The sequence below is a fragment of the Aedes aegypti genome, chromosome 3 (assembly GCF_002204515.2).
Source record: "Aedes aegypti strain LVP_AGWG chromosome 3, AaegL5.0 Primary Assembly, whole genome shotgun sequence".
Taxonomy (NCBI): domain Eukaryota; kingdom Metazoa; phylum Arthropoda; class Insecta; order Diptera; family Culicidae; genus Aedes; species Aedes aegypti.
In genome coordinates, this window is record NC_035109.1 from 396,906,877 (window position 1) to 396,922,049 (window position 15,173).

The 15,173-nt window shown below is 34.4% G+C and overlaps 1 protein-coding gene across 5 annotated transcripts in view; it reads left to right on the plus strand.

Annotated features, from left to right (window-relative positions):
- LOC5567881 (centrosomal protein of 135 kDa) overlaps positions 1–15,173 on the plus strand; it is a 116,179-nt gene that overhangs the window by 100,583 nt on the left and 423 nt on the right. The window contains exons 7-14 of one of the 5 annotated variants that reach the window (XM_021854976.1): positions 4,796–4,949; positions 5,359–5,465; positions 6,052–6,651; positions 7,595–7,859; positions 11,494–11,574; positions 11,643–11,867; positions 12,636–12,863; positions 13,066–13,563. In XM_021854976.1, the coding sequence (XP_021710668.1) occupies positions 4,796–4,949; positions 5,359–5,465; positions 6,052–6,651; positions 7,595–7,610 (877 nt within the window). In that variant the 3' untranslated portion in view covers positions 7,611–7,859; positions 11,494–11,574; positions 11,643–11,867; positions 12,636–12,863; positions 13,066–13,563. The other 4 variants (XM_021854975.1, XM_021854977.1, XM_001651872.2 and 1 more) reach the window with 4 other exon arrangements.

The following is a 15,173-nucleotide window of genomic DNA, read 5'->3' on the forward strand; positions in this document are numbered from 1 at the left end:
TGTTAAGAAAATCGTACTCCATTAGATTGTCTTATGAATGCCAATGATCAATGCGTTTGATATCCAAAAAGAGTTTCTTATGGAATTATATCTGTCTATGTAATGAGTGTTATTTCATAAGTCTGTTGTGGAATGTTATAAGATTCTCGAATGAAGAACAAAATACTTCTTATGTCGTTATTCCATACGAAATTCTTATGTACCTCATACGTTCCGTTTTCTCAGTGTATGTAATAAAATATATTGTGTTATCTGATTGAAAACCGGAATTTTTGACAAAAACAAAGATTAATTTTTCCACTAATTTTGGCACCAGATATAATGTTCTTTTTACAGTTTATTAAATTCTGATTTGTATCCGGATAGATACGTTATAGATAAAGATAAGGTATTGTTATGAATCAATTATTTTTATACAAAAAAAAATATCTGAGGAGCCCAAAGAAATTGCATTACTATTTATTTTAAAATTAACCTGTCTTACATAAGTATGTACCGTAAAACAGGATAACCTTTAATAATGCGGGTAACTTTGATAGTGCGAGACCCACAACATATTAAACGAAACAGCGAAGTTTCTGTTAATCAGTTAAGAAAAATGAATGCAAAACTAAAGAGTATTCGTATGACACTTCATGTCAAAGATATATTCGTTGGAATCAGTGCATTTGAGGATTTATATGCAAATATTAGAAATTTACGAGATTTTAGCATTTTTGCAACGCTTACAAACAATCTGTTCTACGATCACTATTAGATAAAGTTACAAAGTTCGTCACTTATCCATGACAGCCTAGTTATAGTAGAACTAGGGACGTTCCGATACTAATTCGATACGATTATCGAAACAAAGTATCGATACCACCGATATATTGATTCAAAATATCGATATATCGGAATATCATATGATATATTTGAATGGAGCAAGATTCCCATACCACTTAGTGACCTGCCATTTAGTTTCCTTAAATTCGACAAAAAAAACTTTGAATACTCAAAATTATTGCTGTTTTGACTGACATTTACATAAATATATTCTGTTAACAAACATTCGAGTACAATTGGAAAGGAAACTGCTTTGGGTTTTCTCCAAATCTCCCTCCCCTAGGACGTGTAATCTTGCCGCGATGGGTGGGCTTACCCCATTAGCACTTATATGGGAACCAAAGACATGTCCAGTCGTGGTGGTATCACATCAGGAAATATTTGTTTAATGCCGCGTCATCAACCATCTGGCATAGATGCATCAATCTTACGGATGTGATCCAACGGTGATCCTGTTACCAGGCATAGGGGTAACAGGAGCCGTAGCCATGCTTTGATGCAGATAGGTTAGATTTTGTTTAAATGGTTATAATATTGACTAATGAGGAGAATGACTGAGGATCCATCGAGTAGAATGTGACACATATGTTAATTTGTTATGCTTCTCTCATTAGAATCATAATAAAAACCACATTTATTATGTTGGTATCATAAAACTACAACAACTTCATTCTCGCAAAATTATAATAAATAGATAGGGCTTAGGCGTGATGAAGCTTTATTTTGTCACCGAAAAGTGGATCCGAACAATAAAAAATGACTTTCTATTTCTTTATTATTTCTAGTATAGTTTTTAACACATAGAAATGTATTTACGACGATTCTAAATTAAAACATACGAGACCAGATTTGAATATGAATAGATGTATAAAACAAACTGATCAAAATCATTATTGACCAACATGACAAAAGTAGTAAACTTAAAATATTCAACTTGTCCATGTTAAAAAGGACCTTTAGCAATACTGACCAACGGGACTGAGGAAAAACTAGATCAACAGTCAACACATAAAGTTTCCGATGTCGTTGACTATAATTAGCGATGTAGTCAAATGTAATCAAATGAAAACTCACTAAATCCTGTTTATTCCTAATACTAATAACTTTCTTTCTTTCTTTTCATGTATATAGTAAGGTGGGGCAAAAGTTCGACCTTAGTGGTATAATCAAAGTTTCCAGGAAAACAATAGCAGTTGAAACAAAACAAATACCATACAGTGAACCTTCATTATATTGGCTATAATTCTGCTGAACAAACTTGTGTCAAAATATTTACTCATTTTTAGTTATAACAGTTTCAAAATTGATTGTCTTATTCGAACTTTTGCCCCACCGGTGGGGCAAGAGTTCGAATCAAGTGTGGGGCAAAAATTCGCTATCTACAACACAAAATATCGATACTTTCATGCCAGGCATACCTTACACCAGCCGTAAACTTAAGTTTGACGAAAAATACACACTAAATTTTCATCAAAAAATTGCTCAAAACCGAGTTAATTATAATATACTCAAAAATAGCAGTTTTTCGCAAAACTAAGTGGAAATGTAAAATTTAGGTGACAGTTTTCACATGATCAGACAAATTAAACTAAATTTGAAGATAATATGTGGATTTTAGGCAAACAAATAGCCATAACTTTTCCAAATCTCAATCGATTTTCATGATATTTGGAGTGAAAGTCTCTTACTTGAATAGCAATTGAACCACCATGACATTTATAAGATTTGTTTTGAATTGAGCTAGAAATCTTAAAAAGAAACTCTTACCCCACTCGAACTTTTGCCCCACTTTACTCTATCAACTAACAACAACACCATCACGAGGGAGCAAGTGGTCTGTCGTATGTATTAAACGTCGTGTTAGGAGCCGAAGCACATAGATCAGCACGGACACGGATCGAATTACCATCAAACTGAGGTAAAAACGATCCATATGCGTTGGTGGGTATACTAAGAAAGGGGTAAGTAACATTTTTAATTCTTAGCGAACACATATTGTATATCATTTCAGCCCCCTATATATTCATAATACCGTACCAATAATACTGTACCAATAACTTTGTCTATCCAAACTGTAAACTAACTTGAGACATTATTCAGTTGAATTCTCATTTTAAGAAGACCTCAGAACAATAACAATAAGACGAACATAAAGCACATCGATGACCACACCAAACACATTTACAGTACATTTAGATTTGATACTTCTCCTCATATTAATTATCTACAGCTTGGATTCGGTACTACAAGATGGCAACATAGACAGTCATCTCTCCTAGAAAAGTATTGTATTGATTAGCATTCCAGTACGATAAAGACTGTTTAAAACCAAACACTTGATTCATATTTTGAAATTTATTCATATAGTATAAGGCGGCATCCATTTATTACGTAACGCTAAATTTGGAAATTCTTGACCCCCTCCCCCCCCCTCCGTAACGCTTTTTGTATGAAAAATTTCAATTTTTTGTATGAGCCGTAACGCTGTAGCCTACTCCCCCCTCCCCCTAGAGCGTTACGTAATTTGTGGATGCCGCCTAACACATCACGTTTCAGACTAGTAGCATAAACGACTAAAATACTAGAGAATACATGACGTACAATGACGAGGCACTTCAGATAGTTCTTGTTCGCGTATAGATGGAAGTACATTTCATGTTTTTCACTTCTATAACCTTCATTCCATTCGGGAAAAAAGGATCTCCCTATCGCTATCGTTTGATATACGACCGCATTCTGTATAATTAACATTTTTTGTCTATCATTGTAAAAAGATGCTTGGAGATGACATCTGTGCTACAATTTGTCAACATAGACTACTACCACAAAGCTCTGTATGTTATTTCCAAGAAATGCATTAATTAATAACATATATTTTCATGTCGCTTCTCCATGCGTAAACAAGAATCCGATTGCTCAGAACTAAAGGATGACTATACAAACATGACTACGGGAGGGAATCTGAAGCAAAAACAATTTAATAAAACTACTTCTGCACAATATTCATTCAAAATAGTGTTTAAGCGGGCAACATAGCCTATTCCGTCTAAATATTGGCAAAAGTAGAGGTAAAAATTAGCACTACGGGGTCCAGCACAGACAACGAAGCTGTCATACAGCTCCAGCTGAGTACACCATATATAAAAAAAAAAAAAAAAAAAAAACATTCGAGTACAATTGGAAAGGAAACTGCTTTGGGTTTTCTCCAAATCTAATTTATTTCTTATATTTAAACAAGCAATACATGATATTTAGAGAAAACCCTACATTTTTTTCACTTAGAGCATGTAGAGTTCTCTGCAACTTTCGTGCACGCTTTCAGAGAATGTCAGATCGTTAAATCATTTTTATGTACGCAGATTTTGAGAAACATTCCGGCGATTTTTCTGCTGGGTGTAAATGGGTATCCGGTCAATTATCATTTCTTCTCCCTCAGCTTTCACAAGAACATGGCTAAGACAATTCCCGACTGCTGGAGGATGCGTCAAATTCTTCTAAGAGACAGATTTATCTTAAATATTTATCTATGGTAACTGAAAAGAAGGAGGCAACCCTCATATAGCGGTCTAGGGCTGTACCACCTTCAAATGCTTACGTTTTGCTAGTGCTAATGCTAAAACGCTACAATTGGTTTTACGATATATCGGAAGGAAATATCGATATCACCGATATATTGAATAGAAAATATCGATACCAAAATATCGAATATCGAAAGCAAAATATCGATATTCCGATATATCGGAAGTATCGGAACATCCCTACACGTACCTATCCTTTTATTCATTTAAATACTTGAAAACTTGTGTTGAAAGTATATACTTTGACTAGAATCCCTCTCTCCACAAAAAGTTCACGTAATTGTAAAGTTCGATAATATAGAAACCATAAGTTGAGAGCGACATTGTTGAGCATATACTATTTTAATCTATCTAATTTAAACTCTTAAATTTACTCTGCATCTGTCACATAGACGTCTCTCGAATGATCTGAGTGACACCGCTTCAGAGCTGACGCTGACGAAACGTAAACTAGCCGAGTGCCAGAAGGAAGTGGAGCGCATGAAGTCCCAACTACGCGAATATGTTCAGGAGATTCAGCGTGCCGAAGAGCTGCTGTGTATCAAGGTAATTAGATTGTCTCGGTGCTTTCTTGCTTCTTGCCGTAGGGGTGTGCTCTCAATTCTAGTTAGAGTTATCTTTCATCCAATTTTATCGATCGGTTATTACTGTAAACATTACAGTCTTGTACATTTAGTCAAGGAATATTGTTTGAATAGATCATAAACTATTGGATAGAAATGAGATTAAAAGCAAACTTTGGTACCATACCCTATTTGGCCATAGCTATGATGCTAAAAAGTTTGCTTCAATCCTACTGCTGTTTATTTAACGTGGGGAATTTGGAAAGACGTTTCATTTGTTATTCTGCTAATTTTAATTAGTGAGTTCGTCACATTAATGAAGCAAAATAACACAATCTGTAGTATGTTTAAAATTGTGAGCTCTGATTAAGTCGTTTTTTTTTCAACTCTAGGAACGTGAACGGGAAGAGATGCTTGAGCACTATAAATCTCTTTCCGAAGGAGTGAATATGCTCGAAGTAAGCAACCATACGTTGGAGGCTGAGAGTGCCGAAGCCAAGTGAGTATCCTTCATTTTATCGCCAAATATTATTTTTTGAAAGCGGTTGAATATGTTATACTCTGTGGGGAAAAAGAATACATGAAACGGTAGACTCTTATCATGATTATTCCTATCAATAGTTGTTGATTTCCTTCTAGAACTAAAAAGTAGAAAATAATCTAGTATCTGTCGTATATATTTTCTCAGAAGCATTTTCTCTCATCTAAACCCTGTTGCACTGAAGTGTCATAAATTAGAAAATAACTGAAATTTTCCTTGTGCCCTCAGTTGGTGATATCTTTCCTACTCCAATCTATTTCTTTCTCTCTCTCTTTTTTAATCCGCATCTAATGCACGTGCACGGTTTGGTTGTGTGAATGCGGTGAACCGCAATTCTATCGTACACGGTCCTCTGCCGTGTCCGTCCGTAGGTATAGACGTAGCTATAGAAGATAATTAGTTTTGCAACGTTTATTGTTTTATTGCCAATTTATTTTTATACTTATAACCCTTTCCATATCAATTTCTCGGTTGCATCTGTCCTACATGGCGTTGCCTGACAAAATGAACCAAATTTCCTTTGGGAATCCTACGTTTGAAACAGAAAGCTTCTTCAGGAAGCGGAAGGACGCATCAACGGATTGCAAGAGCGAGTTGGACTTCGCGAAGCTGAAATTAAGACCTATGAGGAGCAGATTAATGGACTGTCGAGCAATATTGTTAAGTTGGAAACTGAGATCGAATGCCTTAAGGAGGAAAATCACAATCTCCAGGAAGATTTGGATGCAACAAAGAATCTTTGTAATAAATTGGATTTGCAGAAGGATAAGTTGAATGCCGAGTTGGAAGAACATTCTAGCATCCGCGAACAGCTGAATAAAGAAAATGCAACTTTGAAGCGACAACTCTCTTTGGCTCAGACTGGAGATAAAGCTGCAGTTGATGGTTTGCAGGAGCTACTTGCTGCTAGTCGCGCAGAAGTCGAGCAACAGAGGATCGTTACGAATCAATTGAACCAAGAGGTGAAGACATTGAAGGCACAGATTGAAGAGTTGAATCTAAAATTGGATGAAGAGCAACGTAACGCTGCGCGAAACGAAGCTCTGGCTAATGAGTATAGTGTTCAGTTACAGGAACTGAGACGCATGATTACAGATGATCGATTTGCACAAGTCCAATCCAGAGAAGAGGAGGATTACAATAGGTATGGTACATTCTGATCCTTATAACAGTCTTATTCACAACACGAAATAATGAGAGACGAACTGTCACGATTTTTGTTACTTGTTACTCATATGACAATTTTTCCTAGTGTCCATAATTACAAAAAATAATTATTGGTTCAAGATATTTTAAAATGTTTCACATTTATTAAATTTCAAATAATAGTTTTGTCCTTTGTTTTCTAATTGCACACCTGTGAACAATTTTTATGTTTCAATGTGAAGATGAATCGAAGCCAAACTTAAAGTTTCAAGAGCACAAAGCTCTATAACCTGACAGTAGTTCAAGCTGAAAACTTAATCGATTGGTCGCTCACCATTCGATCATGTTTTCAACTTGAACCGCTGCCTTGTTTCTTGTTTTCAGTCTTCTTAAAAAACTACAAATATCTTTAATTGTAATAGCTGTGGAAAATTGCATTTCTGATAGTTATTGTATTAGCCTTAATACTGACGTATTATAACTGCCATGGATATTATTATAATTAGATATGCTTCTTTTTCAATAGAATCAAGCCCTATTTAAAATCTGATGAATCTCTTCGGAATTTCGGGAGCCAGTCTAAGCGTAATCGAAGATCATCGGAGTCATTGTGTTCTGAATCATCCGAAATCCCCCATCCACTACATTTTATGGAGAGATTATGTTTAGCTCTGCGTAATTCAAGCCAATCTGATATTAATTCGTCATCGACTGCAAGTAGTTTACAAAATGATCAAGAAAGATTGAAAAAGTTTACTGAAAAAGACAGAAAAGAGATTTTTAATGAATATGACATTGGGAAAAATACGAATATTCTTAATACGAATGATAAACTAAAAACAAATGAGTTGCAGGATGATATTGATCACAGTATATTGCTAGATAAAATAGATAGTAGAAACAATCAACCACAGGAGCCTAACACTTCGGGTGCCTTACAGACAAAAAATCGCTTAGCAATTCGTGGAGAAGCTGGATCAAATGGTTCAAATATTGACGTTGAGGAAACAGTGAAAATAGTTGACTCGAAGAGCATCAGTCGTTTATCAAGCATTCCGTCAGATTTGAAAATACCATTGACAAAAGAATCAGTTAGGGATCAGAGCATGCAAATAGATAACAACAAAGGTGACGTTGAAGTACCACCCGGATGGAAGGTATCGCGTTATCGCGGTTACAGTTCACCAAAGCTTTCAAGCTCTTCAGGTACCTCACTCTATTACTATTATTAATGTATTGGCTCAATTGTTGATGCAGATCTAGTGCATAGGGGTCGTCCATAAATGACGTAGCATTTTAGGGGGGAGGGGGAGTCTTTACGAATTTGTGATGATGTGTGACGAGGGGAGGGAGGGGTCTCAACTTGTGGACGTAGCATTTTGAATAATTTCAGTAAAAAGAGTGGCGCTGAAAAGAACGACATACAGTTTTTTTTATCAAACTTCTTTGTATAAAAAATTAAACTTAAATTATAAAATTGTTATTCAGATTCAAATCATTAATATGATAAGATTAAAAATTTTCTAATTTTCCTGACTATCAAGCAGATTTTATGAAGCTTGAAATAGTAATGTGAATATTATATTGCATTAGTGTCCAAACTATTTCATTTATAAATAAATTAAAAGTTTAATAAGTTAAGTAAAAATCAATGCTCTATCGACTTGGAAAAAATTGTTTTTCCATTTGTTAAGGCTAAGTAGCCCGTCATTCGTTTTGACTACAATGATGACTTTTCAGCTTGCATTTCAAAGTGATAAAACTCAGCCTTGATAGTTTATATTGACAACCGTTTTAGTTCAATTCATATTTTCTGTTGGATCTTTATTACCTCAAAAGAATATAATATGCTCATTTAGGCAAATATTAACGTTATTATAATAAAACAAGATATTTATTCAGGGCGTTTAATGTTGCAGGAGATCTCCACCCAGCCAACTCAACAATTTGTTTTGATATATCAATGCTCTTTATGGAACAGCCTGTATAATAATGATTACAACAAATTAGAGTGTTGTCCTTAATTTGTTAATTGTACACACTTAGATTAAATTACTGGGGTCGGTAGAATTTTACTGGGTTTTGGAACTACCGAAAAAGTCAGTAAAATGAAAACTGTCGCCACGCGTAATTAAAATTAAATTAAAACCCAGTTATTTTTACCGAACAGATTGAGTGTGTACTATCATTAAGTTGTCTAAATCACTCGATAATTTAGAAAAAGAGCATTTTTATTATTTCATTGTTTCATTATGAGTTGTGTAAGAATATTTCAGTATGGGTGACAATAATAAAATTTAGTTGAAATATTGAAATTGAAAATCGTTGATTTTTGAAACATTCCTAATATTACAATTGCTGTTGGTTTGAATCAGGAAAATAATGACTAGAGATCTATTCTAAATAAAGGTATTTTGTTGATCATATCCACTGAAACCTTTTTCTTAATCACGAATAATGTATAAACTCTTTTAATATAACAAAATGATTGTTTATTATATATTAAAATATTTTGAACCCTTACTCATAGCTGTTAGTTTTATCAATCCGAACCATGTTTTTTTTTCTTATATTTTCAGCTGTAAACTTGTTTTAGGTTTTAACAAAAGTGAAAGTATTACAAATGAAATGTAACCGTAAATAAAAAAACTGGGAACCACAATTTTGTAACTTAAACAGGAAATAAGTTAGCTTAAACTGTTTTCCTAATGACATATAAAACTATCATTCGCCAGAATTACTGACGGTTCAGTCAGAAATTAATATAAATTAATATAAAACTTTGCTTTGAATTTCAGGATTTTAATGTTTCGTTTTAGCTGAAAACAAATAAAAAAAAATAAGGGGTGGGGGGGGGGAGTTGCTTGATATGCTACGTATTTACCAGGGGAGGGAGGGGTCAGCATTTGTGACTAAATGCTACGATTGGGAGAGGGGTGTAAAAATCAGTGAAAAAATGCTACGTCATTTATGTACGGCCCCAGTATTAGGGGGAGATCCCCCAGTACCGGACAGCACCCAATACCGGACAAAGTAGAAACATTGAGAAATCATGGTCCAATCATGATGGTGTATTAGTAGTAAAGGAAGCTATTATGGAGACTAATGTTTGCGTAGAATAACACATCCTTGAAATATGCATGCCTTCTTAAAAAAGTACAAAAGTTTAAAAATTTCAAAAAAATGTACGTTTTGCCTTAATTTTGAGCCTATTTAGTAATTATTTTGAATATTGAAAAATACTTTGGATTACGCAAGCATATTCAAACATAAACCTATTTTGATAGTATGAATGTATTTTGTACCATAATTGGACTAAATATGGACAAATTACAATTTTGGTTAAGCACCTCCTGTCCCCCAGTTTCGGACAGCCTGATTTGTTATATGATATCTTTGTAATTATTGCACCAGTGTCTCAAAATTCATTCATTTTTCATGGATTCCGTCGATCATGGTATCAAAGATGCAATAAAAATAAGGAAAATGAACATTCAGAACAACATCGTAAAATGTGCTATTTTTCATCATATAAGAAAGAGGTTTTTTATGTACATCTTGCTAACTAAGAAATACTCAAATTGTTCTTGTAAATGTTGCAAATGCAATGAATTGGCAATTATATACTATTCCTATAGTAAACACATTCAATGATATTCAAATTTACAGAATTCGAGGCATTTCCAGATCTTGTCCGGTATTGGGTGCCACCTTTCAAGATCGATCAATTTGGTACTAAAATACATCATCAAAATGCAATGTCAAAATTCATATTTATATTTTCAAATTTATTTTTGTACACTATAAAAATGATAATATTTATCATAAAAGAGTAACGCGAGCACATAAAACTAATATTTTACGAATTATGAATTTAGTGGCTTAAGTGTCCGGTACTGGGGGATCTCCCCCTACGTTGAAAAATGCTAAGTTCGATTAATGGTCAAGGATTTTTAACTTTGCCGTTCATTCATGCGTATGATAGAATTAAATCAGTGGTAGGTCATTTGGCATACGGCCGTTTGGCATAAAGTCGTTTGACATAATGGTCATTTGGCATAAATACATATGGCATAATGGTCGTTTGGTATAATGAGTCTGAAACCAAAGAATGCTTAAGATACTAGATTCGTTTTTACGTTTCTATTGAACCCCACTGACGACATCAGGCTTATTTAGGATTCAATTGATACAAAAATATCTTAAATAAACTTTAGCATATTAGGAAAGTAGTTGACAAAATATTTTATTATTAATTATCCAGAAATTAGTCTTTTTTCAAATATTTTTTTTAGTTGTGCTATTGGAATGAATTTTTGCACTGAAGATTTTAACATATTTGTAGAGATAATTATTATTCCAAAAAATTTCTAACAAGACCTGTTACAAGTTTTACTAAGTTATGCCATCTAATATAATCTAATGCCTTCATAACCTAAACTAATGGCATATCTCAGAAGAACACCTCGCTTGTTGAGTACATACCAAAAATTAAGTTATGAGCACTGTTGATTTCGATAAACATTAATTAAAAATGTTTGTATATTTTCAAAGGTGTATATTATTTTTGTGTCTGCTCATTCCTTATCACTCATTATGTCCAACGGCCATTATTCCAAACAATCATTATGCCAAATTATTATGTCAAACGACCATTATGCCAAAGGACTGTATGCAAAAAGACTTTATGCCAAACGACTTCATGCCGAACGGGGTATAATCAATTAAATCATATGTTTCATGATGTTTTCGATAAACTATAATTTTCCTTGGTTATCAAACGACTTTTTTCACGATCCAAATTTGATATTTTCTACTTTAACAATACTTCACTTTTTAGCAAAGAAGTCAGTCTCTGATAAGAAGTCATATGAGAAGAAAACTAATTTTGACTTGGAAGCTGAACCTAGTTTCCATGAGAGTAATGTTTGATACTATCAAGTTTTATATGCCTGTATCATGTTGAAAATAATAAAACCCATTCTTCAGGTATGGACCACTATGCAAATGACTTCAGAAAACTTGAAAGTCAGCCGTCACAAGCATCAACTCCAATTAAACCACGAAATTTAGGCGTCGAGTCGGAAATACCCACTAATGCATCTATTCGAGAGGTAAATTCGGGGGTTTCTGTAGTTGGGACAGTAGTTCCAGAGATAGCTATTATCGAGCAAAGAAGTGAGCATAACGATCAATCTATGAAATCATTCAAAGGTAAAGATCAAATTTCGCATTAGGGTAAAAGCACCAGTTTTGGCCAGCCTAAGAGAAAATGTCAATAAAAGTTAAATGGGAAGCCGTCTTTATACTACAAATATGTCAAAGGCAAGCCTTCAATCCATATTATGTGTGAAAATATAAAAACTGAGCTATAATCATTTTTTCGCTTTGAAAATCCCGTTGGTCAATATAGGCCAACGGAACCAGTTTCGGCCAGAGATTTAACTTCGGTTCCTAAATTGGCCAATCGCATTGATTTCTCATGAGAGTGGCCAAATTAGGAGTGCCCTGGCCAAATTAGGTGTATGGGAGGTAAAATTATAAGGATAATGAATTGTTTTTCTTATGTTTTGAATCAATTTGAATGAGTAAATTAATGTAGCTCTATCATGTGAATGTGATCTACTGAACACAAAAGTTTTCATGCTGATTGGCTATGTGAAACGGTGTATAATCCTCTATGGCTATAACTGGCGTATGACCAAAACCGGTGCTTCTACTCTACAGGCGTGATCGATTTTTTTTCGTCGATTTTCTTTTTAGGTTAGTAGATAAAAACCAAACGATTTTCGTCACATTTTGGATGCAGTATGAAGAAGGGCGATGAGTCATTTTGCTGAGTAATTGGCTAAAGAGGAAATCGATGAATAGAAATTGATCACTGCAGTTACGCCCTTATGATATTGAACGCGAGAAATGTACTAGTCGTTTCATTTACCTCTGATTATTTTTTTGTATTGTTTCCTATCGATGATCATTTAGATAATATTTTGGATTTGCCCAATTTGACACCATTACAAAATGAAAAACCAGAAGATCAAATGTCACAATACGAACTATTCAAGAAGAGTTTTTCAAACAAGCGGAATCAAATGGCTTCCAAACCAAACATATCGTTCGGTAAGGATCTTTCACTTGCAAGTGTGGCATCTATTTCCGATTTGAATTTAAGCAATGAATGCACAAAAGACGCCAAGCCCACTCCTAAAGGTAAGAATGATGCCATGTCTTTGAATCGCACTATTTCATTTTATCTTGAATTAGGTTAATAGTTAGGTCTTGCACATGAGAACGAACTGAAGTAGAGAATGGACATTCTTCGTCGTCATCATTGAGAGGCCCATTTTTCCAACTAATAGTTTCCCATTTATAACAGAAGTGCATTGTATGTTCTCCCAATGTACCCCCTTAGATTCAAATGCACATAATACTACTAAGAATACAGAAAAACCAGAGCAATCAAGCCCACCCAATAGGAGAATAGATGAGAAGGGTTCAACGGTCGTCATTTATAAAACAATGGAAGGCGAACGGTTGATTCTGGCGGATGACCAACGTATAAATGAGTCTGATTACGAAACTGCACGTGACACCTCTGGCAGTGTAATGGTAATTGACGATTTGCGCCGATTTAAAACGCCAATTAGGACACCTACCGTGCCAAGTGGGAAAGCTTCGTCCGGTCCGCCTTCTAAAGCCAGTGGAAATGGAAAGCTTCGTTCGCTGTCAGGAAGCCGCACCAGTAACGATGGAAGCACTAGACTCAATAGCAGTACGAAGAGGTGTGAGCAGCGAAAGTGGAGAGAAATCTTACAGAATCACCAAAGCCCAAATTGTAAGCAGCAGAACAGCAAGCCGCCTTCACCTCGAACAGGAGCGACGACTAACGACCGGATAACGACGATAAATTGTAAGTTAAATGATTGCACCGGCGAAAGACGCTGATATCACGTAGGCAACCTTCATTCTTCATAGTTTAGTGCATAATTTTGCAAACTTTTGAGCTCCTCCAGAGGCACCCTCTGGGATCTGATAGAATCTTCTATTACAAGTGTACCACTGAGTTATTGAAATCTGCTCGGAAGTAAATCCAAACACTTGTGTTTACAGTTTATACTTGAATTTTAACTAGATTCGTAAACTGAATCTGTTCATAAAACGAGTGATTTTAGTTCGTTCAATAGGGTTTTACATATTGGAAATTGTTTGTAAGAAATTCATTTTTAAATTTTCCAAAAAGTATGGTTTTTGTCAGAATGAAAAAGTTTGCTAAGCACATCATCTAATTTTTAGGATCTTAATTTATAAAATGTATGGAATTTAAGGTTTTCGAATAATTCCTAATAAGTGTTGGCAAACATTTCTACATGCAATCTATTCACCGTTTTTATGTGTAAAGATATCTCGTATCGTTGGTCTCTTGAAAGATCAATTTGGATTATAAATTACTGGTGTAATGAGCAATATTTTAATTTTTTATTCGAATAGCACAGTCTCTTAATTGTTCATTCCAGTTAACGGAGTATTGTATTGATCTGTATCGATTTTTTTTCCTAGTAATACATACAACATAGGCCTCAGGGTACTTTTCCGGGCATTAATTCTCATAGCATCTCAGCTAATATCTGTGGAAGTGCTCATATTTATCAAGGTACGCAGATTATTTCTTCGAACTTTTATGAGTATGTAATAAACAATAGATAATAAATTACCGTTTTGTTTCAAATTCCTAACAGACTCGGATTTTGAAAGGCGATTTAGTTGAAATATTTAAATAAAAAATGTCATCAAATTACCAGGAACTGGCAATTAATTCCAACTAAATTTAAAATTGTTTTAGTCTATTTTTTACCCTGGGAGTGAGTTGTAATGATTCATTAGTTTGATGTCAGTAAAACCAGCCCTAATTTGACGTTTGAGAGGTGCCGTATTCATTCGTTTCCAATGAACTCGTACATCGGTCAATTTGCAAAGTTATTTATATAATCAAGGTGTTCAGAGTGTAATACAGAATGGACAAAGCGTTTCGCATTTCATACTTTTGCATAAAGGTATTAATTAATGAAATTAAATGAAAATATAAAATGGAACTTTTAAAGATAATTCAATTTTTCAAAAATATCAGCTGATTAATGCCTATCACTTGAAAACACTGTAAGCCTTAAAGTGAAGATGCATCGAAGCCAAACCTCAAATTTTAAAGAGCACGAATCTGGAGAACCGAACATCTGTTTAAGTTGATCGATTGGTCACGAGCTGGTGGTGACAAATCGATTAAGTTTACAGCTCAAACGGGTGTTCGGTTTTCTGATTCGTGCTATTGAAATTTTGAGGTTTGGCTTCGATTTATCTTCACCTTTAGTGTTTAGAATATGAGTCAAAACCAAGAACCTTGCACAACTTTGACATGTGTGAAGAATGGAATTTGTGGCAAAGTAAAGCGTTTGAAAATCTAAATAGATTGAGAATTAGAAATCTGAAAGCAAAATTGTGCGGTTAAGTAATAGATTGGTACTTGTT